The 26070-nt window shown below is 34.4% G+C and overlaps 2 protein-coding genes across 2 annotated transcripts; one reads left to right on the top strand and one right to left on the bottom strand.

The window, feature by feature from the left end:
• Window positions 1-581: 581 nt before the first annotated feature.
• Window positions 582-8807, bottom strand: LOC132556417 (uncharacterized). The gene is made up of 7 exons (XM_060220830.1): window positions 8623-8807; window positions 7051-7147; window positions 5310-5443; window positions 4129-4204; window positions 2839-2912; window positions 2245-2371; window positions 582-872 (listed from the first exon to the last, which is right to left on the bottom strand). Exons 1-7 carry the CDS (start codon window positions 8805-8807, stop codon window positions 813-815), a joined length of 753 nt encoding a protein of 250 aa, XP_060076813.1. The 3' UTR covers window positions 582-812.
• A 10200-nt stretch (window positions 8808-19007) lies between these two features.
• On the top strand, window positions 19008-25540 carry LOC132556407 (INO80 complex subunit C-like). Its single transcript, XM_060220819.1, has 5 exons — window positions 19008-19094; window positions 20315-20452; window positions 22004-22115; window positions 22579-22646; window positions 23367-25540. The coding sequence occupies exons 1-5, from the start codon at window positions 19008-19010 to the stop codon at window positions 23496-23498; spliced, it is 537 nt and encodes a 178-aa protein (XP_060076802.1). The 3' UTR covers window positions 23499-25540.
• Window positions 25541-26070: the final 530 nt, after the last annotated feature.

The raw sequence follows: 26070 nt of genomic DNA, 5'->3' as shown, positions 1-26070 counted from the left end.
ACTGTCTCACTACCCTTATCTCTGTACTGTCTCACTACCCTTATCTCTGTACTGTCTCACTACCCTTATCTCTGTACTGTCTCACTACCCTTATCTCTGTACTGTCTCACTACCCTTATCTCTGCACTGTCTCACTACCCTTATCTCTGCACTGTCTCACTACCCTTATCTCTGCACTGTCTCACTACCCTTATCTCTGCACTGTCTCACTACCATTTTCTCTTTACCATCTCACTACCATTTTCTCTTTACCATCTCACTACCATTTTCTCTTTACCATCTCACAATTGATATCTCTCTGTTGTCCTTCTACCAGTATTCTTTACAAGTAAATTTTTCCCTTCATAAAAATGCACTTGTATAACTCACTAACAATGTTAACATACCTGTGTACAGTTCTTTTTCCTAGCAAACATTAGCAAACTTTATGTTACATTGTACATGTACACATATATCACAAATGGTCCTTTTATTCTTTTTTCACTATGTTACCTTTTTTCAACTATACAATACCCATATGAAATACCGGTATGTATCTATCACTTATCTTAATGTATTTTACACATATTTTCACACATCCTTTTATAATCATATGTTTTGAATCTAATTTTTCTCTTACACCCAACAATCAAATTTTTTTTACAAATGTAGGTTATAATTGAACCTGCAGGACCTGATCCTCTGTATCTCTATGACATGCTGGTACTCGTCATATTTATGAAATGCTGTACTCATCAGATCTATGAAATGTTAGGACTTGTCAGATTTGCGATGTTTTGGGACTCATCAGGTCTATGAAATGCTGGGATTTGTCAGATCTGAGAATATGTAGAATCTGTCTTACATCCTCTTGAAACAAACAGTATTCCGTCCTGTGAGAAGTAGTACAATTACTTAAACATAAGTGAGTCACAAGCAAGATAAAGATTCTCAGTAATATCCAAGACAGTGGTTTTACCTTTTCATGATTTCTGATTTTTAAACACCATTGCCGTACTAGAAAAAGCATTTAATGTTAATACAAGATATCAGTTTGTCAAAAGAAGATTCATAATTGAACTTAACCAAGAAGAACATCACTTTTTTCTTGGTGTATACAGTATCATATTTTCATCTCAAAGGCTTTCAATAAACATAGAAGAAAAGTTAAATGTCTTGGGTTAGAAAATTAATCAGGTGAGGTAACTCTGTAAAGGAATAATGCTTACGTTGATCAAGAGAGGTTACTCTGTAAGGGCAGAATGTTTACTTGATCAAGAAAGATAACTCTGTAAGGGAAACAAGTTTACCTTTATGATTAAGGTAGAGTGTTTACCATGATCGTCTGAGGTAACTCTGTTAGGGAAGAATGTTTACTTTGATCAAGAAAGGTAACTCTGTTAGGGAATAAAGTTTACTTTCACCATAAAGGTAGAGTGTCTACCATGATCGTCTGAGGTAACTCTGTTAGGGAAGAATGTTTACCTTTATCAAAAGAAGTAACCCTGTCAGAGAAAAATGTTTACCCTGATCTATAGAGGTAACTCTGTATAAGAATAATGTTCACTCCGATCAAGAGAGGTAACTCTATCAAAGAATGTTTATGTTGATCAAGAGAGATTACTGTGTAAGGGAAGAGTGTTTACCTTGATCACGTGAGGTAACTATGTACGTGAAGGACATTTACCTTGATTAAGAGAGGTACATGTAACTCTATAAGAAGGGATGTTTACTCTTATCCATAGATGAAAATTCTGTTAGGGAAGAATGTTTTACTTGATCAAGAAAGGTAACTCTGTATTTGAAGAGTATTCACTTCAATTTTGTAAGGTAACTCTGTTAGGGAATACAGTTTACCTTGATCATGTGAGGTTACCCTATCAGGGAAGAAAGTTTACCTTGATCATGTGAGGTTACCCTATCAGGGAAGAAAGTTCACCTTGATCATGTGAGGTAACTCTATCAGGGAAGAAAGTTTACCTTGATCATGTGAGGTTACCCTATCAGGGAAGAAAGTTTACCTTGATCATGTGAGGTAACTCTATCAGGGAAGAAAGTTCACCTTGATCATGTGAGGTTACCCTATCAGGGAAGAAAGTTTACCTTGATCATGTGAGGTAACTCTATCAGAGAAGAAAGTTGACTTGATCAAGAGAGATAACTCTGTTAGAGAAGAATGTTTACCTTGATTTTGTGAGGTAACTCTATCAGGAAAGAAAGTTAACTTGATCAAGAGAGAGAAATCCATAAGGAAAGAATGTTTACCTTGATCAACAGAGGTAACTCTGCCCATAACTCTCGGTTTGGGATCATTTCCACTCCCTGTGCTTTTCTAACATATCGCATGAACAAGATTCCTCCAATGATGTACACAAGGAGCAACATAAAGAATCTACAATGATAAATAAAATTGTTCACAAATTTTAGTCTGAAATTTGTCAAAAATTTTTATAGAGTCCCCAAAGCAATGGGCATTTCAATATTTCTTTCTAGTATCAAAATTATGAAACAGTGAAACCTTACTAAGGGTCACATCAAAATTAAGACCACTTCACAGTTTTTCATTTCATTCCCCCCAAAAAATCCTCCGATTTATCTTTGTATTGTATGTTTCACTGTTCAGATCATCTCACTTTTGAGACCAGTTTTAAATCATCTAACAGACCAGGTTTATTTTTGACCTTAGTATCCAAATTGTGAAATTTTTGCCAAAGTAATCCACTATACAGTACCAGTTATACACTTCTCAATGAATGATGAAATTCAGTATCTTATTCGTTATCCACAACACAGTAAAAAGATAACAAAACACTGAGAACACACCTATCTAACTGTTGTTATACCTCCAGATATACTTACATGATCAGAAGGACAGAACCTACACTTAGCCCAGTATTGGGTTTACATGCATATTTAGTTTTCAGCTGGAATTTCTGAAAAATGAATCAATAACATGTGAGCATGTACACTCGAATATATACCCTCCCCCTCTCTTCATTTTCTTCTGATCTAAATTTATTGAAGGCATTATGAAATACCATTGGAGGTTGTTACCAACACAAAACATCGATTTTTCGTCAGGGGTTATAGTAATGTTCCCTCAGGACTGTCAGTAACATATAATATAGAGTTAGTATCAGAGGTTACAGTGATGTTCCCTCAGAGACTGTCAGTAACATATAACATAGAGTTATCATCAGAGGTTACAGTAATGTTCCCTCAGGACTGTCAGTAACATATAATATAGAGTTAGTATCAGGGGTTACAGTAATGTTCCCTCAGGACTGTCAGTAACATATAACATAGAGATCCTTTATATACTACTATGCTATCTTACTCCCATAAAAACACAACCACCATATGCATGTGAGCCAAGCGGACAATAAAGCGAAAATATATAAATTATATATTCTATACTATATATAAGTGCATTGTATACGTTTTCACCCGAACCCTGAAACTATAGCAGTCAACGCTTTGAAAGTCCGCGGCTAGAATGAATACCCGATATACCCCTCACGTGCGCGTCGGTACCCTAGTACTCCATGAGGCACGCCAATCAGTCTCCTGATTGGTCAGATACTATACACTGCCTTGCACGCCTTGCGTACATATGTACGTGACCGAAACTATAGGATAGCAAATTTCCGCTATTCTCTGAAATGCGGAAATTTTTGAATTATCATCAGAGGTTACAGTAATGTTCCCTCAGAGACTGACAGTAAAATATAACATAGAGTTATCATCAAGGGTTCCAGTTATGTTCCCTCAGACACTGTCAGTAACATATAACATAGAGTTAGTATCAGGGGTTACAGTTATGTTCCCTCAGACACTGTCAGTAAAATATAACATAGAGTTATCATCAAGGGTTCCAGTTATGTTCCCTCAGACACTGTCAGTAACATATAACATAGAGTTAGTATCAGGGGTTACAGTAATGTTCCCTTAGAGACTGTCAGTAACATATAACATAGAGTTAGTATCACTGGTTACGGTAATGTTCCCTCAGAGACTGTCAGTAACATATAACATAGAGTTAGTATCAGGGGTTACAGTAATGTTCCCTCTGAGACTGTCAGTAACATATAACATAGAATTTTCAGGGAGAGTTTTCAACATATAACACATATATTTATTCATACTTACATAAACAGTAACACCTGTTCCAAGATGTGAAAAACTAGCCTCTTCATCAGAGCAAACAACAGATACTTGACCGGTCCTATAAGATAAATACATACATGGAAGGATATTGTTCAATAATATGTGTCTATTAAAATCACCTTTGAAAACATTCTGTCTTATCTAACCATATATCAGTTCCGATTCATCCCTTTTGCATTTCCTAGAAATTCCTGATTGATCAGTCCCACCAATAGTTATATCACATTGTAACACTACAAACTATTAGTCAGGAGTGATCATGGTTCACAGTATGCTTCACCTAAGGATGCCTCAAACCAAATTTGGATATAATCCTGCCATTTCTACAGAAGAAGAACATTTTAAAGAAATTGTTTTCATTTTGGTTTAAGCCTCTCAGGCCCCTGTGTCTAAGACCAATTGTTTAAACAAAATTGGTTCCCTTTTTCAAACTAACTGTCTAAGGATCTTTGTGACCAAATTCAGCTAAATTACCTATATTCCAATAAAAGAAGTATTTTAAAGGTGTTCCTCTATATCTTCTAACTTGCTCCGCTCTTGTGCCTCTGGGGTGTCAGAACCAAAAATTACACAGAATTGAGTCTCAGACCAAATTTTGATAAAAGCATGTTATTCCCACAGAAGAAGGAACATTTCAAGGAATTTGCTATTCATATATGTATTTCGTATTGGTTCTTGCTGCTGACTGGTCCCACACCCTCCATTTATACTGTTTGATTTCCCTTCCCAAAAGGATTCTTGTAAACTAATTTGGGTATGAAGTGTTTCCTATTGATTGTCCACAACAGATTCAGAATTTAGTCCCCTTAATGAACAGATGCTCCTGAACTAATGTGAACAAAATCCTCATTCCTAGAAGAAGGATTTCAAAGAACTTGTTGAATATCTCCCATTGTGCCTTGCCCATCAGGCCCCTTCCATCTCTATAAAACAGATTCCTCATCCTATATGGATGCTTCTGTGGTCAAAACACTCCGGCATATCTATCAGCTGGTATCCATGTTTACACGTATTATAAGATATTTATGAAATTCTGAATCTCTTTAAAAAAAGTTTGCTGGATATCTGACATTTCTGTTTGACTGTGAATGTAGCGAAGCTGAATCAACCACTAATATATCAACTCTACAGTAGACACAATACCCACAATGTAAAGACTGTACCTTGTTATGTCTTGGCTAAATGCTGTATACTCAATCTGTAGAGATCCATCATCAGGACTACCTGTGAACTTGGCAGATGCCTGAGTACCCACAACCCAATTTGCTGATGGGGAGCCTTTTCTTATTTGGCACATCTGTAGAAACAATTTGTCGATAAAACATTTTTTCTTTCATCTTTTTATCTAAAAAGGAAAGTGAAGATGTATTACTGACAGATAAGGGTCTGTATGGTAGAGCACATATCACATTCTGATACATGTTGCAATAAAAGACGTGAGGAAACATACAATTTTGCATTCAAATTAACAGGTTAAGATATTACAAATTTTAACCACTCAGACTTCATACTTCTTACAAGGGATTTGATGTTCAGCTGGAACCAAAATCAAAGGCAAATAGCATCCTGTTGATTGCTTCTCAGTTGCCTATTATTATGGCTCATGCACAATTGAGAGTGATAGGCACTCTATTCTAAAATGTTTATGCTATATTTGAAGTGACTGCCTGAAAAGTAGACAAATTGGATCAACAGTATTTTGGATAAAATTCTTCTCAGGAGTTGTATCTTTGTTTATCATATGTTTACTATTGATAAAATTGTTTTTGTATGTGAGTCTGAAATTTCCACAAGTTGATATCAGCCCAGGTGACATCATATCCCATAAAGTAATATCACACCCCTTTGAAAGTGATATCACATCCCTGGAAGGTGATCACACCACCTCTCAAATTTTCATATTTTGCCATTTTGGCTTATTACTGTCTGATTTGAACATAAATAATGTTTGCCTGTAAGAAATGCACTTTTTATCCTAAGAAAATAATTTATAAACCCATTCAAATTTCAGAATAGTGCCTTTTCCAGGTTTGTTTCCCTTGTGATAAACCTGCAGCTGACCAGTAGGACTTATATTGATGAGCCAATGATTGCTTGTTAAATTTCTTGCATGTATGTAAACTTTTTACAAGGCCCAATTGCTACTGTCTTTTTTACACATAATTGCGTTCTCATATCTATGAACATCAGTAAATAGTGTATCATTGTTGTTATAATGTTAATTCATTCATTTATTCAAAAGGGGATTGTTTTGTATGGTTTGTTTATTATAAAGAAAAAAAATATATGATATAAAATGATCATATGACCATCCAGTCCCTGATTAGCCATCTTGCCTTCGGACCTCTCATTGATATCAGGACTCAGGTGCAGCTGATAAGGGGTGTAATAACAAAATGCTCTATATCCATGGCCACAATTTCATGAATCTTCAATAACAAAGATAATCTTAAAGAAAATAATTTCATAGGTTAAGGAAAAAACTTAAATTTAAGGGAATTTCCTTAACTTGTTTAATGATTTCCTAAGGGCAACCTTAAGTTAAGAAAAATCTCTCAAGTTAAGGATGATTTGTGAAACTGGTGCCTAGTACTTCCACCTTTCTTTATACATGGTACTTCCATGTATTTTTTATCCTTGTTCATACTTTTGAAAATATAAAGTCTTAAAAATCCTCAGTTTTTCTTGATGGGTATTGTTAATCATAGAATTTATATGCCCACAAAATTGACATTAGGGATTTCAAAAGCAAAATTTATCCATAACATCTGAATACATTTTTGAGAAAAAAAAAACAAAGCAACATAAAAAAAAAAAATTTTTAAAGCCTCCCAAAAAACACCTATTTATGATTTTATAGTTGCTTTACTAACATGATCTTTTGATACTTCTTCCTCTACTTACAGCTATGTCTGTAAATGAACCATCTCCACATGGCTCACCAGTGGCTATACAAGGACTGTAGATATAGGTGTAGTTAGCATCATTAGCTTGCAACAACCTTCAATTAAAAACAGTGAATATTACTTATAATGTTTAATGTATACATATGTACAGTACTATTAGTTCGTCAGTAAGATTTTGAACTTGGGAGTCCTGGACTCCTGCTTTTCCTATAAATTCCTATGGATCCTGGAAAAATGTTGAAAATCTACAATATGACTTTTTCTTATATGGGAGTCATTGTGGCAAAGTGATTAAGGCTTCTGAATGTCTTTTTCACTAGCCCTCCGCCTCTGGACTGCAGGTTCATGGCCCATCTGGGGCAGTCATCAGGTTCTCTCAGAATTGTGGCTTTCCTCCACCACTCATGTCCTTAAATGACCCTTCCTGTTAACAATAAACCATACCATATTTGGAATCCTTAATATTTTGTATATCATCTTCTGGACCTGACTGGTAAAACAATATACTACAAAATTTTATGTCCTAACAGGGCCATACATACACTGGTGGTGGACCCATAATCACAGTGCTTACAACAATTTTTTTCAACATTCTGTAACCAGGACACATACCTGTCTGGGGATTTCGGATGCCATCATACATGTAAATAATCAGAGACATGCGTGTATAATAGTGCATCCCTTCCATTATTCACATGTGACTTTTGTGACAATTTTGCAGACAAAAAGTATTCAAAAGTTAAATATTAGTAAATGATCAAATAAAGGGTTAAAGGGTGTTCTCATAATATTCGTTTTTTGGTTGCTATGCAATTTTAGACTTTGTAAACCAAATGAAAGTTTTGCATTTTCATATTATTTTGTTGAAATTACAAATCTCTTTTATCTTGGAAAAATTAAGAATAAAATGTGTAAATGATGTTTCCCCTTACACTTAATTTACCATCTGAATTGGAAAAAGAAGTGCAGCAACATATTGTTTTTTGCCTTTAAATTACTTTCTAAAATCTTTCTTATTAAAAAAAATCGTAAGCAGAACAAAAGTGTTATCCTGTTTTTTTTTCTTTCTTTTTACATCTCAGAAGAGTACATCCTGAAGTCAACAAGCTCACTTTTAAATGTTATCATATTTGACACTCAAGTCATTGTGATATGTGATGCATGTACATGTATTTGTTAAAACGATAAATAATGAAAATGAAGAATAAAATACAAGAAAATTAAATTATACTTTACAAACTCATTAAGCAAAGAAATTGTATTAATTATACTCTCCATCTGGTCTCAAAAGTTTGGATATTCCGGATTCAATTCCCAATTTCAGTATTTACCATTTGAACCCAAGAATAGCTACCAACTTGGGTCGGGGCAAAAACCAGAACGCTTCGGGCCGTGACTGTTCGACAAATTAAGACTTACCGAGAAAATCCTACCAACTTCGTATAAACAACGTAACACTAATCATCCTATTGTTAACAGTACAATCAAATGATACATTTTTGTATACCCGGAAAATGTGTTTTAGCTTAAAACGTTACACTTTCTGTTTATTTCCTCACATCGCGTATACCTTTGAGGCCGTGTCGACAAAGGCTTTAGATCTACAGTGAACGCTGGTGTTGCACATGAGCAAGGTCCCTTCTTTACACATGGTTGTACATCTGATAGCACAGGTGCCGATAAGCTTATCAGTGTCATCATCCGTACTAGGTTGAGGATCGTCCGGTCCGAGTCCATGTTGACATCGGAAGTCATGTGCCTCAAAAGGCAAATACGGAGAAAAAAAGTGCTGGATTCTGATTGGACGATTTATAGAGGACACATTTCTTGCCTGTTGAGGTTGAGATTTCCTAATTTCTAATTCATAGTCTGTTTTCTTTAAAATAAGATTCATAACAATACATATCATGAAACTGGCACTGCCTAAATGCGACTACGAGTTGTTTTGATATATTTTACAATTTGTTATATGGACAACGCTTCCCCACACGCTTAACTATTCTAAACAAGAAATATGGTATTTATGAATTATTTTTGCATTTCGTTTCATTCCATGTCTTCTATGTTGTTTATCATTTTAAAAGTTAAAGTTTTAAAAATGATATTATTTTTCAAAAATCCATGGAAATGATGTCATGCGACAACAGAAATATTCTACCATTTAGTAATGAAAAAATATTGCTGAAATTAATATTTTTGACAGAAAAGTTACCATGATGACGAGACAGTAAGTGAATTTTAATAAAATGAAAAGAAATTTTCAAACTTATATAATTTCTATAAATGAACAGAAAAAAAGTTTGTTGAGGCGTTCTATTTTGGGTACCCCTAGCTACCTGTTGAATTGCATTGTTGAACTTGTCAGGGTGGCGACATGCCATGGCAATATAGAAGGTTCCGTGTGCGACAGGAAAAGACTGAAACGATTCAATGTCTTAAATCAAACGAATCTTGAGGTCATATAACGGTATATTGTAATGACTTTGATGTCACTGGGTGTCACTCATGTAATCCAAAAAAGGAGCGTATCAGCCTGTGATTGGTCGTTTTTTTTCCTTGGAACCAATCAAATTACTTCACTTGTGCTTTCAGTGCCTGCCAGCCTTTCATCGGACCTTTGAGTTTAGCCCTTGATATCTTGGATACTCAATGGGTTTCTAGATGTCATGGCAAAATTAAAGGTTCCATGTGTGACACCTTGTGAATGAGACAAGACTTGCTTAACCCTGTGGTGGACTTCAAATGAATCTCGAGGTCGCATAACAGTACAATGTACATTGCAATGGCTTTCTAATCATCTAAATATCTAGATAGGTCTATATTGTTTTTAATTTTCTTGCAACCGGAGGTTTCAAAAGCACATCTTTTTTTCTCCTGGAACCAATCTAGTGACTTCTCGTGTGCTTTCCGTTTTGCCATGACATATTCCAAGGGTGCAGTGATCGTACCCCTTGGAGTACCGATCGCGAGGATGGGATGTGTCAAACGAGATAGCATACGTACACGTTTCTTGTAACTTGATGTTCATTTTTTAATTAAGTGTTCATTTACTTTAATGAATGATATATTGTACATTTAGATATAAACGTCTCAAATGAATATCCCGTGGTAATGAATTTGTTCACAACACGAAGAAAATATTGTAACGAAAACATCATTGTAACGTAATCGAAGAAGAGCAAGATTTTCAGTAAATAAATCTTTTCTCTATATTTCTAAACAATAGGAATGAGGCAACGGTCAAATTTATGAAAGTTTATTTCTTTATTTCCCACAATGTATTTAATACGTGTAAACCATACTGAAAGATTACGTACGACAGATTAGCCTACACTTGTGTTATAATACACGATTTGTAATCAAGGACATTGCCACGTTACTTCACACGAGGTTACGCAAGCCAGCAATGTAACCGAGAGAGGCATTGCTGAAACTAACGCTAATGTTACATAAAGAAAGATAACTGTTACAGATTGACCTCAATATATATTCAAGGTAGATCACCTTGAACTCGTATTGAAGTAACGGTGGTTTCGGTTAAGAGGTACACAATTATCTTTACAATCATAGTTTCCAGGTAAGTTGCACATGATGTCAAGACATTACACCAGTCACATGAGTGATACATGTAAACTTTGTCCTACATGTATGGTTTTGTTTTCTCCATCAACCGGCTATCTAGATATTTTCCTATAACGAAACCTACATAATACATCTTTCCACAGAGCTGTATGGCAAGCATGAATATTTCAATTACTCTATTGTGAATTTTTATTTTATTAAAAGCAACATGCCTGCATCCCTATCCTGTGGTGTTTACATTTCTCAATTGATTCGTTAAATTTTGAAATGATGCAGTTTGAGGAAATAATAGCGAAGTTGCATAGTGATCAGATTGAGAAATATGTTATTTCTTTGTGTGATATGAGGCTGGAAGTGTTTGATGTTCGTTATGCTTACTCTTTCAGAACACCTGATCTTATTCTCATGGTATTTTTTCAGATGTCTCCTTGTTCACATTTTGCTTCATTTTTATTGAATTTTTGTTTGGATTATGATCGTCCTCATATATTGGTACTTCACTGTTGTTCCTGAATTCCTATCAATTTGAGATGTTTTACAATATCGTAATTATACTGTCGAATTTTGAGGTTTTACTGGCGAAAGTAAAGCGGATAATTGCGGATATCTAAAAGCTGAAATTAAAAAGGCAACAGCTGAAGACAATTTGTGTGAACATTGGTTGGTAATGAAAACTAAGTTGACCCTGGAACTCAGGTAGAAATCGCAATTCTTGCGTTAAGATATAGATGGTAGTGGACAAAGACGTTTTGATGTTTAAAGTGAATTTCATAATCAATTTGCATTATTTTATACTGAATGGTTTATAAAAACCCGTATTGAGCGGAATGTGAATTTCAAGATACATACATGTTTACGGATTCTATGATGACTATGACGTGAAACACTTTCCGAGTGGGTATAGTCTGTTTTAGAAATTGGGTTTTATCTATTCGATGCTCCATTCTGAAAAGGACAAGCAATTTGAAATCTCAAATAAATACAAAGCACAAGACTTTTCTTTTCTTCATCAAGCATATCAAAACACATTTCAAAGATCTTCTGAAGTGATTTAATTTCACTTTGTGGTATACTGATGACGAGCTTAATCTACCATGTCTATTGCATATACCCTTAGTAAATACGAATCCCTAGCCAATTCGATATTTTCGGGGCTTGTTTTCAATATCATGTTTTTCTTGTAAGATGTCGGCAACTATCAAACACAAAACACATGGTTTCACGAGAGGCAATTTGATGACGTCTACAGTTAAGATTTGCAGTCAACATATCTCACTAAGTGTGATATGACGTCAGACGTATTTGATGCTCATTAATACGCCTGGCGTTTCCTTTGCTGTTTACCTTACCCTTATTTAGGAACGTGACATTATTACATGGATTAACAAAGATTTACATTTCGAGTGTTGTTGATAAAGTAGAAGACGCCTACTATTCCAGGCACCAGGTAACCCGGTCTTTTTCATCTGACACTACTTTGATCATATTTTCCTTGATTTCTTCGAATCTTAGTTTGAAATAAGATTGTGTTATATTTATATATATATATATATATATATATATATTTTTTTTTTTTCTTGTTCTGTTATCTAACAGTATTATTCACTTTAGTTCAACGGAACACCACTTAACCATGTTTTATATAAGACCCTGACCTAAAATTGTTCTGATAAGAAACAGGGGTATGCTATAAAAATCACTGGTAGATGTTTTAGTTACATATATTTCCGTACCTCTACATAGAAACATACGCCGTGGATAGATGATAAAGATGCCATCTCGAAACAACAACAAAAATCAAAGTACTAAGAGAAAGCATGGATCAGACAATATTGATGAAAACAGTGCAGATGACAATCTTGGGAATCGGAGATATGGAATTCGTGAAACTAGTTTTACCAGGAATAATTCCGTTGTTGAAGATCATATGTATCGAAATGAAGAAGCGTGCCGACCATTTCCGCCGGAGCGACAGCGCGGCAGAAGGTTTTTCGAACATGAGGTTGCTGGATGGAAAATGGGTTCTCCGAGTCCGGGCACTCCTTATAACCAGACATATAGCGACGACGGTGTCGGTGGTGAAAGTCGTGCGGCGTGCCCAGTGCAGCACCAAATCATTCAGAATCCTACAGGAATTCAGGAAATAGGCAATGCACAACAAATACACTATATATTCCCAGGGAATCAAACATACCCGAGTCCTCAGGGATTTCCTGGCCAGCAATATAACCAATGGCATCAAACGCCCACCAACCGTCCGCAGTATTATTATAACGGTAACAATCCGGCGTATGTCGTCCAGCCACCACCACAGGCAATGACCAGAGTTAACACTGATGAATCAACCGATCCCAGCATTGCAGTTCTGAAGGACCCTGCTTCTCGATGCCTACTAGTGTTAAAACGCCTGTTGTCGGCCGGTCTGATTATCGCCGATACTGTTTTGGATTGGTTGGAATTTACTGATAATTTACCTGAAAATGTATCTAGCGCCATAGAGGCGACTGAAAACTTTTTTTCTTTATACCGTAAAAAAAAGTCAATATCAGGAGATGAAATACTAGACAACTGTGACGCACCAAGAAACTATTACCTAGCGTTTACGATTCTTGGAACCATTTTAGCTTTGATACAACTTGCGGATATTGTTGGAGAAACTATTCCAGAGGTGACAACAAAGTACAAAGGATTTCGATTACTTCACGGTTTCAATGAAGTCGTTTTCTCGTACGCATTTGAAGAAATTCCTCAAGCAATCTGCCTCATCTTCGTCACTTTCACGTGCGGATGTGATTTCACTCTCGACATTAATGGTAAAGGTCTTCGAAAGTTATACTCAACATTTTTTGGATTCTTGAGTGGATACACCAGAAAGTCGACGTGCAGGCAAATAGTTAGGCCATGCTGCTATTACGAAATGGAGTTCGTTTGCTGTGTTGTGCCTCTCTGTGACGACCCATCGCAGGACCGCGAAGCTGGCAGATGTTACCCTCTGTGCCAGCTGCCTTCTTGTGACTTTTGCGATACTTCGGGATTATCTTGTGCAGGTATCTGTGGTGTAGATGATCGCAAACGCAAATGTGCTATGTGGTTAAGCGCGAAACTGACTAGGTTTTACGCTTCAGTTACTATTGTTCATATAGTCGCTACTTTTCTTCGTACGTGCGCGTAGAGCAAACAATGTTTACAGTGGACCTGGCGCCATCACCGCAGTTTTGAAAACAGATGATAATATCACAGAACGGTCAAACTTCTTCATACGATCGCGGCAATGTTACTAATTATTGTTTGATATAGAGCATGCCGGGAGAAGAAAGATAGTAAAACCTATTAACAACTTAACACTTATTAGCTGTGATTGTCCATTATACCACAGACACATGAAATGAATTTGGTTACGGAAGATTAAGAATCCTTTCCGAATGATTTCCTGTAATTGTACAGTTATTATGACAGTGTGTTGTTGCGTGTGCTGTATATGTATATATTCTATTTAACGGAATTGCTACGTGCAAATGAGAGCGTGTGTGTATTTTTCAACATTGTTTGAAATGTAACTTCATAATTGTTGGAAGTAGAGGAAATGATAATCGGTAGGCAAAGGAATCAACACAATATTAACAGTCATTTACCCAATAACATTGAGATACTGTATATAAACAGTCTTGTGTTTGAACAGTTTATATACCACTGTGTGCTTATATAAAGATATATAAATACGTCATATAATCAGAATGCAGACTTACACATCATATAATCAGAATGCAGACGTTTTCATATATATATATATATATATATATATATATATATATATATGATATAGTTATATAGTTACGATACGCAAGTGATAATATAAAGAAAATTGTTAAACACACACACAGAAAAAGTTGCACTGAGGAGCAGCTAAGCTGTGAAAACGTTATGGAAAATACTAACTTAACTTTTTCTTGTGTTTTTTTTAAAACAATTTTCTTTATATATATATATATTTATAAGCTCATCGTGTTTTCCAGTTTTTTAAGTTTATATATATTGTTGTGTAAATTAATTTCTATTAAGAAGATATAGACTTGTGCTGCTTTGGATAATCCTGTGCATGATTTTGGCTGTCTGTTTTTTTTTTTTTCCAGATTTTCAGCCTTTACCTAAGTATGTCATAACAGGCTCGGGACTACAACTAGTGTTGTCAGAACCTGGAGGTAGTCCTCTACATATTTCAAAACTGCTGTAAATTATTGATTTTTTACGATGGAACGGTTTGAAAAATACGGAAGTGTAATTTAGGAGTTAGGAAAGGATAGAAAAATATTTTCTTTCTGTCCTGGCAAAATATTAATCTGTCCAGTCAAAACAATTTAAATCTGCCCGGGCAGTATAAGAAGAACTTGGTATTAGCTTTCTACCATTCAGGGGTAGAGGTACCTTGATTCGCATTTAGAACACGATAGTGAAATAACTTTTTTCTGCCCGGGCAGAATCTCGATTTGCCCTGGCAGATTAACAACCTGTCCGATTACATTCATTATCTGCTCGGACAGATTTAATTATTTTCTTTAGGCAGATTTTAAATTTGCATGACAGATTATTATTTTCCGCGGGCAGATTGCTTTATGTTTGTGCATTTTGGAATTCTGTACTGGCAGATTGTTATTTTCGCCATGACAGATAAAACTACTTTCATGTCCTAAATGCGCTCCCGCAGAAAAAGACTTGCCACCTATAGTTGCAGATAATAACCGGTACAATCTTAGAAATAACAATGATTATAGAGTTCCTCTATTTGGGCTTTCTCTTAAAAACCTCTCTTTTATACCTTCTACGCTTCATAGCTGGAATTTGTTAGATTTCTCTGTACGGTCACTGCCTTTTATAAATTTGTTTAAAAACCTCACTTACTTTAAATACACAACAATCCCCACCTATCTGTTTTAGTTATGGTGAACGAAAGTTAAACATAATACATACTAAACTTAGACACAGTTGTAGTTCCCTTAAATACGATCTTTATCGAGTAAATCTTGCTGAAAATCCAGTGTGCTCCTGTGGACATCCTTGTGAGAATGCCTTTCACTTCTTCTTTGAGTGTCAAACTTTCAGAAATGAAAGACGCACTTTGTTTCAAAATCTGGCTGAATTATAAGTAGATTTGAATTTAGAGCTTCTTTTATTTGGTAGTATTGATCTTTCTGAGGACCTTAACTATTTTGTCTTTACACATGTGCAAAATTTCATTAAAAACCAGCAAAAGGTTTTAAAAGATTCTTATACGATGATGTATTTATGTCTGTGTGTGAATGCTTAATATGTATAATTTATGTTTAAGTCTATCTCTTTATAAGCATGTATTTGAAAATGTATGATGGGAGAGGCCTCCAATAAGTTGTAATAACTTGTGTCCAATTCCCTTGTTCAAATTTATTTTGGCAATAAAATATGATTAAACTAAAAGAAAAAGACGAAACAAGTTGTATGAAGCAATTTGCATGATAAACTACTCGTCATATACGTGTATGTATAGGGAAAAATCTATATCTGTATTACTACAAGATTCATCCTGATGGACGTATTACGTTAATCTGGTGTCTTATCAATCTGCAGAAGAAAATAGTAGACATAATTTGCGGACATAAAACCTGGTGTCTGGGTAAATGTCCATATACCATATATATGCCCCCTTTCAGAAAAAAAGCGGAAAGGAAAGAAAGCATACTTGCTCTATTTCTTGCACTGTTTATTTATCCAGTTACGATTTCTGCTTTCTTTCCTATTTGAGATTGGCGCCGTTTATTGACTCTAGTCCGGATATTTTCAATTTTATGGGGCGACTTTTCGAGTAGACGAATCTGAGGACTATTTGACCATATTCAAAATAATTTGTGCATTTAACTGATGCTTTTTTTTTTATCAATTTACTTTTTATTGTAACTTCACATGCATTTGTTATTTTTAAACAATAAATTTTCTTATTTTTGATCAAACAATTCCTCATTTAGAATGTGGCCGAGATGTACCGGTAGACTACTTTCCTCGGAGTGTGACATGCAATTGTTTTCGTTGCGATCACATATGCACTCAGTGTCTGGGGTGCAGAACATACCGAGATTGATATAAAACATTTCTGATATTTTAATCGCCATCTTCCATACAACAACGTGGGATGGCTTTTTGTCCGTTATAAAGGGCCTTCGGCGTCCACCGGCCGAAGGGATTAACGAGACACCTTTTACACTACCGCTCTCGATTTAGATTTATAACTTTGTATTTATTTTATGTTCCATGTATGTAATGTAATTTACGTAATATTTGTGTATTGGTTGTTACGTGTTCTCAACACGTTGTGAGGGTTCAGTCTTGTAAGGACCAGCCCGGAGAGACGACACACTCGTGTTGACTGTGAGCCATTTATTTATTCTTTACTCAACACCAGTATATACAGTTCTATGTACGAACCTACTACTATACACAGGAACTGTATGGTATCTGAACCGAACCAAAGCATTATATTAATTAATGCCAGGTACTGCTTATAGCACTATGTATAGTTAACCACTGTATTACGTTACATTGGTAAAGGGGCAGGTTGCCTCGAACATTTGACAATTCGCTTGTCTGTACTGTCGCTATTATTTCATTGATCATATTATTATATGGGGATTTTTATCTTATTTGCATTGTGACGTGTTCTGCATTTTTTTTCTGATAAAACTTATAAACATATCAACCTGCAATAGTCTAAATAAAAAGTTTACTCTAAATCATTTTATGTGTAGCATTATTAATTATAATTTCTTAAGTAACTAAGCGGAGTTCTATTGTTCACTACACAAGTCAGTGCTGGTACGACACGCACTGGTCACTAGTTCATTGAATGTGACCTTGTAGTCATCGAAACATGACACTTTAAGCTTTTGCTGGTTGTGTTGTATAAAACATATATTCTATTGACATTACCAACCTGAAGTAAATGTTCCAAAATATCGTAACGTGATACCAATAGATAGAGCGTATCGCGATACCATAAAAATGATATCACTGATTCTGATATGAGAGTATGCTAAATTAAATATGTTATACATTAACATGACTCTGTCAAGTTATTGATCGCACCGATTCAGATATCACGCTATCTTCCAGAATTCACAATTACATTTAAAACTCAATAAATAAAATCACAATTCAACAGACATCTACCTACATCGAATACCGGTGTGTGATGACAACCTAACAAAACCTACCAAAATGGTAAATAACATAATTCATCCATATTAAATAATCGTTACTATATGGAATATAACACTATGGGGCTTAGTTTTCTATTCATTCGAATGTGATATCAATAATTTTGTTTCAAAAACACTGTAGAATGTAATTTGAGTCAGGTTTGATATTTCTTGTTCTATCTATCGACATTGTATAGTGTTTGAATATTCATAGCGATAACGATGTCACCTTCGTGTATTAGAAGTAAAGATCTCAACCGTTTATGTAGAAGAAACCTTACAATGAATTCATGTAACTTGTGCCCAATCCTTTAACGACAATACAATATGTTTTAACAAATTCGTGTCATCATTTATCTCTGTAGAATTAACATTTTCAAGTTAGCGATAATTTAATTCTAACGAATTCGTCATGTCGTTTATCTTTATAGAATTAGCGTTAGAACATCTAATTCTGTCGAATTCGTCATATCGTTTATCTTTATAGAATTAGCGTTAGAACATCTAATTCTGTCGAATTTGTGATGTCATTTAGCTTTATAGAATTAGCGTTAGAACATCTAATTCTGTCGAATTTGTGATGTCATTTAGCTTTATAGAATTAGTTCAACAATATCTTATGATTAAAAACACCACATTTTATTATATGAGTGCACTTTGCTAATTGATCTCGCTAACTTTTGTGACAAATACTTTCTGTTCACTTTAGATATTTTTTGAAGACAAAAAGCGTATTTGAGCTATTGTTACAACTGAAATATCACCCGATCGTATATAATTAAATTCCACAAAATAAGCGATGTTACTGTTTTGCTCAATGATATAACAAAAATGAAAGATAAAATCCAGAGAGAAAAGTATTCCTGAAGTTATGATTTACTCGCTGAACTGATAATATATATAACATGTACATTTTTGTGATATATTTAAATAGACCATCGTAGATGTGATTTTAATTATTTCGAATTCCAATACCAATCATAACAATATTTAGTGAAAAAATAATTTAATCTTGGACCAATGAATGTACTTAAAATAGTAATGTACGTCTATAAAAATCTCATCAAGCCCAAGATAAATAGACAAGCAACGACTGAGGTTCCCTTAAATTACCGCAGTTACGTCCCTTGATCACTTTCGTCTCAGAATCAACATGGCGTCAACCAGAAACAGAAAACCAGCGAAGAGTAAAAATGCAAGCCCCGCTACAACTCCAGCAAAGAAAAAACGTCCAGTGACGGTAATATCTTCATATTTTTATATCATTGCAATTATGAAACCAAAATATAGCTGACTAAGTAGTTGTCTTGTCTTACTTCGACTGAATCGAATAAATGGACCACTTCTTGAGTATAGGGTCTCCAGTTTTGACGAATCGACTTTTACTTTAGACCGATTTCATCTATGCGGACCAGTCGATTAGTTGACATATGAGAATGTCTTGCAGAAATCGGGACGGGCCTGCATACAGACGGCAATATGTTTTGTTAAGACTTGTTGGAAAACAAAGAGAAACGGTATGACTGTTAATTACTGTGTCAGATGATGTGCATTTCACCAGGATTGGCACACTCCCGAATACTAGGAATGACATAGGAGTAAACAAAAGGATGCTGTCGTGTTGTTGTACTATTGGAGGGAGCCTCGCAATGAAAAGGCGGAAGAGGAAACCCCAAGAAAATATACCCCAGGCGACAGACATCTGCAATATAAATGGGAAAACGCTTTAAAATTCTCACTAATAACAGTAAGAAAACCTGGTGTCGTGTAGTATCTGCATCAAATCTAAATGCCTTCGAAGACACTTTGGACACTCACTAGAAAGAAAAAAAAAAAAAAACCAAGAATTCTTCTATAAGTTTAAAACAGAACCGACAACAACATCTTCAATGTACATCATATATGCACTGTACTAAAATTTAAATTTTGATATTGTGTTAATATATGCTTTACATGTTTTATAGGTAAATATGGAACTATCTTCCTTTTACTCAGAAACCATGGACTCCTTTAAAAATGCTTTCCCAGTAACATATATATTCAGCACCTTCTTCAACAATTAGGCTTCGTAATTCATGTATAGTTTTACTAAAAAGAAACAGAAAAAAAACCCTTAAGACAAAGTGCATGACTAAAATCATCAATTGTGATGGAAGTCATTATCCCCTAAGAAGACATAATTTTATTTTTGTATATGATTCTTGGAGACATATAATTTTTCAGATGATTTTAAAAAAGGGTTACCTGTATGACAGACTTACATAGATTTAGGTCTCTGCCTCTACTTATATAACTTTTGTTAACTCCCAAAGAAATGTTCATTACACTGTCTTTGAATGTAAAACTGATGAAAGTACATTATGTCACAGATGCATGCTTTTTCACTCTCAAAGTTGGTGAAATGTTTAGATTTTGCTGTTGATTTGAGCTATATGTTGATTGATATTTTTTTTTTGGCAGCCCTCGTCGGGTGTGATGACCCCACAGGATACCATAGAGGAGGTAGTTATGTCAGGAGAAACTGCTGAAGATAGTCCGTCTACCTATACAGGAGAAACAGCTGATAAAATTCCTGTTTTCAAGGATCCAAATTTCGTGGTAATTGTGCTCTATTGCACTTATTGTGTAAAATTCAATTGGCAAATTTCTAAAGGTAACACTAAAATCAGATTAAGCATTTAAAGCTCAATTTTATAGTGTCAATGTATATGTGTATCTTAGTTTGGAGGTCCTGTTCTAGGCCTTTTTTATGCTTTGCTTTCTTCTTAGATAAACATATTATTGATTATTTCATAATTGTTATAGAATAACAAAGTTCATAACTTTAAATTATACCTTACATAAATACTTTTTGCACTATTTAATAAGACAAAAATCTGTTGTTTTATGTCCAGGGAACGACTGAAATCCTTTTAAACATAAACAGAGTTTGGTCATCAATATGTGTGTGTTATACAATTATGTGTTCTCCTAATCAATGTAGAGACCTCACCAAGCTGATAGTACATGTTGGTAAATCAATGAAGACAAGAGACATTTTTTTATCAATGTCAATAATATCTTTATTGCTATCCCGCTGAAAAGGTGATGGTACCAAAACATGACCTTCATTAGTGAGTTGGGCATGGTCCCTAGTTGCTTTATAGATAGTTTTGGAATATGTTTGAAGTAATGATTTTGGATATTACAGCATGTATGATAAAGACTGGATTTACTATTACAGTTATACTCTTCAGAAGCATTTAGTGATGACACTTTAAGATTCTTCATAATGTGGCCAGTTTGGGTGTTCTACTGGATGCCTTTGGCAGTATCCCTCAGTGGAAACACTTTAAACTTGGCTTCAGTTCCATACTCTCACAAGGGGGCTTACACAAAACTGACCTCACATGTCCTTAAACGACATTGAAAAAGGTTGATAGGATGTTAAACAATATAAAACAATTCTGATGCCAATAGAGTATCTATTCTGTCAGGTCATGTTCACACATACAGGTGCATTACATGTATGAAAATTTCAGCAAGGAAATTCAGTAAGGCAAAAGCCAAGGCAAATTTTGATTTTGAATGGCATATACTTAACAAATCTCCAATCACAGACAATATTGAGACTGCTATATGTAGGGTTTCAATTTCTACTAATTCTTTTTCTGCCTTTTGTTTCTTCAGTCTGTAATATTGATCTGCTTATTGTAATCAAATTTTAGAATTATGCAATTTCATTATGCATTTGTACCTTTCTGCTATGTTGTTGTATGTACTGTCAGATAAGATATGCACAATTGCGCAATATTCAATCATACAAGTGTACTGCTATTAAAAGATTGGATAAGGAGAACTGATATTTTCAGGGTGAAGAAAGATTAAAATCTGAACAGATACACAGTGTACATTTTACACACAAGTATTGGTTAAGTTACTTTTATCCTATGTTTCAAATGTCTCATATTGTTATTTTGATATATGGCAGATGGAGTTATTTCAGAATATTGTCTTAAAGTTTTTGAACTTGTAAGATATACAACCCACTGTGGTATGGTTTGGTGTTTACTGATGTCCAGTTATGTCAGTTTGAGTTCTGATTTTACCTATGTAAGTCATCTGAAAGGTGAATAAATTTCATTGGTTGTTTTATTATAATTAATCCAGCATTCCAGTAAAGGCACAGCAGCCACCAGTAAAAGAACAAGAGTTTGGAAAAATTTAAAACAAATTGTTGCTGCTGAAAAGTTGTTACCGTGGAAACCAGATGATGTGACATGTAAGTTAATTGTTTTGATATCAATAAAAATTCAAGAGAATTGGAAGAGGTAATGAAATATATATTCATGAAATACAACATTTGATGTATGTGTCTGTTTGGATTTCAAATGTTCACTCATTCTAGATATAAACTAGTGAATACCAGAACTAAATGTGTATCAAGCAATGTCTGGTACAAACTTTAATACATAGTAAAATTATCCTGATACATGACTCTGTCAAAGGAAATATTAATGTTTCCATTTTACAGTCCTGGAATAAAATTACCATTCAGTAACAGAAAGAACAACACAAGATGACTGTTTTCAAATAGAAAACTTTGAGTTCTCCATTTATATTGTTGAAGTTGTTATGATGTAAAATTTAAGATATGTCTCCATAGTTTTTTTTCATATTTTTATTTGAAATAGAAGTAAAAGAGAGGCAATATATTTATTACACAAGATGAATTTTATTTTCAGATGGGTCTATTGAGGCACCTCCATCTTTTAAACCAGCTAAGAAATACTCTGACATATCAGGTCTACCTGTAAGTATATTATCTATAAATTTAAATCTAGTTACCTAGTAATTTTTCTTCAAAATTGATTATTTTGATGCTTAATTAGATTTGAAAGATTTGAATCAGATCTATGAAGATATAATCTATGTTATTAAAAGCGTAGTACTTATATTTGACGTTTTAAGTATTTAAAACATCTGGTTTTGGCAGATTCATGTAGGTATTGTTTAAATTCTTAACACAAATGTTCAACAATTTAACAATTTCTCTTTCTTTTTTATGCAAAAATTACATGCATGTCATATACTCTATTACTTTTCCTTTTTTGGGTAACTAAGTTGATTATACTGGATAAAGGCTTCATTCATTATTACTTAAAGTGTAGTAATGTTGCATATGCCAAGGGCTCTTAGAAAATCAAGAAAGAGGTGACTCTTATCAGAATAAGACAAAAAAAATACATTTGACTTATTTGATAGTTGGAAACATGATGCAAAATTGTAAAATGTAATGACTGAGACATCCAGGAGAAGATGTACAATTATTCTACTTAGAAAGGAAAGTACTGCCTACTATAAGACTTTCATCATTGGAGAGAATCAAATAATTAAATGGCATGAAGGGGTGCTTATTTAATCCAATAAACCTATTGAATTTCTGAGAAGTCATTCTTTGAAGGATATCAAATATGATTTCTCCATTGGAGTTTAAAGGTTTTCACAGACCGCTGAATTATTCCAATTCCAGGCATTATATAGAGATCCAGAAACTAAGCTGAGGTATACCACAGCAGAAGAATACTCTCGTCTGAAATTGATGCCTAATGATCTGGTAACAGGATGTCTAGCACTGCGCAAAGCCAACGCTCCTGTTCCGTGATGTAGTGTATAGATGTTGAAGAAATGATTAAATTTCAAACATTGTCTATAACACAAGAAGAGTAGGTAAGAAACTACTTTCACACAGGAAATGTGTGCTGAGAAATAGGAGCCTTGTGTAGGACCAGCAAGTCTAGTCAGAAAACAATGCTGTGGACTACTGGGATACAACAGCTGATGTCCATGTGGACTAATTTGTGTATTACTATCAATGAGAAGACAGAAAATATGTTTATTTATGTTGTGTTGTGCGAGATAGAAGAAGAATAAAGTGCCACACATTGGTTATCAGTATTTCATGACCATGTGGCTCAATTTATCCGTCACTATGTAAACTGGTGCCAAACATAAGACATTATGTCAAATGGCACCACATGCATTGTATATGTAAGTTGCTGCCACACATCTCATTGGTACCAAACATTTGTTATGCGATATGGTGCCACATATTTCATTACTTGAAATGATGCCACTTGTTTTGATTACATAACGTGGTGTAATATCGTACATCTCTCATAGATGTGGCAACCAGCATCTCTTGTTATGTGATTTGATGCCACAAACTCAATCATTACATCATGTGCTACAATATGTGTTATTGTGTGATAAAGGGGCCAAAAATCAACTGTAAGGACACAGTTGTAAAATGTCTCTTAATCAGTAATTAAAATATGTTGTTAAATTTAATGATTTGGGCATGTTTTGTCGAAACAGATATTGTAGGTATTTTATTACTAGTGAAACATACATTGTTGTATATATCTGCTGCCTGGAACAAAAATGTTTTTATTTGAGAGCAATGGTAATTAAACGTTTTTGATATCAGCTACAAAGTTGGTACTTGTGTGCAACACAGATTAACTGTCATAGCCAGTAAATGATATTAAAGAGACTAAACAATCTTTAGCATGCAGAGCAGGCAAGGTAGTTATAACTATAGGATGTGAAAATCTATGCTGCATTAAAAAAAAAAATTGTCACTGTTTAACAGAAAGTTGTGTTGAGAAAAGGCTTTTTCTTGAGCTGTATGTCCACTTGTGGTCAGAACATCAATATTGAATTTGATTCCTCTGTATAAAAAGTTCTATCATGGTAGTGTTCAGGTATGACTTTCACAATCAACCATGAGCTACATGTATGTGTTTTCTTTCGTCTGGGACTTGCTTCACGCTTACATCAACAGTAGAATTTGGTTCCAACTTGCATAAGGATTAAAATTACATGAAATATACTTTAGGTTTAGGATCAGCCTTATGATTAGACATAGACCTACAAAAATGTCCTCCAGTTTTGAGACCTGTCTCGGTCTTAGGTCTACATCAGATATACTTCAGTTTTGGTACCTGTCTCATGATCCAGCATAGAACTACTTAAGATGTACTTCAAATTTGTGAACATTCTCAGGTTTAGAAGTACATAAATATAGTATTGTTTAGTTTTGGAACCTTCCCCAGGCCTGGAGGTACATAAAATATATTTTAGTTCCGGGAATTTCCCCAGGTATGGAAGTACATTGTTTGCACTGAAGTTTCAGAACCTTCCCAGAGCCTGGTAGTACATAAAATATACTTCAGTTATGGGATCTGCCACAGAATCTACATGTACACTGTACAGTGAATGTATTTTAGTTTTGGGGACCTGTAAAATACACATTTTATGTAGGAACTAGTTCCAGGCTTAGAACTAATTGTACATGAAATGACCTTTGTTTTAATTACATAAAAGCTCTTTAATTTGGGACCTTCCTCAGGCTTTAGAAGTACATACAATGTCTAGTTTTGGGACCTTTTCTGGGCCTAGAACTACAAAACATTTACTGTAGATATGATTTGGTTCCAGTTTTAGATATTTTATGGTTTTGTGATTTACTCGGCATGTTACACTTAAAAGCTGTGCCAAGTACTATTGTTTGGAAGTGTGTGGAATCTGCTGCATGATTAGTACTGATTGTGCTTTGTAATAGCTCGTCTAATAGAATATAAAAAAAAACAAGTAAATACAATCTGTATGTTTTATTACAGTAATATATACTTATCATTTTCACCTATCTTTAGTGTTTTTTCCTTCTTGAAACAACATTAGTGAAAATAGCATGCACAAGACTAACGTTTTATGCTAAGCTTTAGAAGAAACACTAAGATGTACTAATACAGTTCATAACCCCTGACTCAATTGTGGTTAAGAAAAAGTTTGAAAATAAGGAAGTGTTTTACGTTGATAAATAAATTCATGTCGACTTTTTATTTATAGATATTCATATGCACATGGTCAAGTAATGGATACCATAGGGGATGACTGTTTGATTACAATGCTTATGTGTTATAATCCTGGAGGGAACTGAATAACTCTTCAGGAAGTGAATCTTAGAACCAACAAGCAGATAGAAGGGACTTGAGTATTTCTTCATAAGATACCTTTTAACTTTATCATTTTTAGATTAAAATATAATAATAATAATAATAGACTTTACTTAAAAAGGATAATACATGTTTAGCCAATCTCCTTTACTGGGGAAAAACAAGAAAAACGAAAATGATAACTTGAAATATGACAACAAAATCTCAAAACAAAAC

Source organism: Ylistrum balloti, unplaced genomic scaffold (assembly GCF_031769215.1).
Source record: "Ylistrum balloti isolate Yb309-2 unplaced genomic scaffold, AGI_CSIRO_Ybal_v1 Utg370568, whole genome shotgun sequence".
Classification (NCBI taxonomy): Eukaryota; Metazoa; Mollusca; class Bivalvia; order Pectinida; family Pectinidae; genus Ylistrum; species Ylistrum balloti.
Note: the sequence above shows the minus strand (reverse complement) of the source record. Positions and strands in the feature narration are given on the sequence as shown.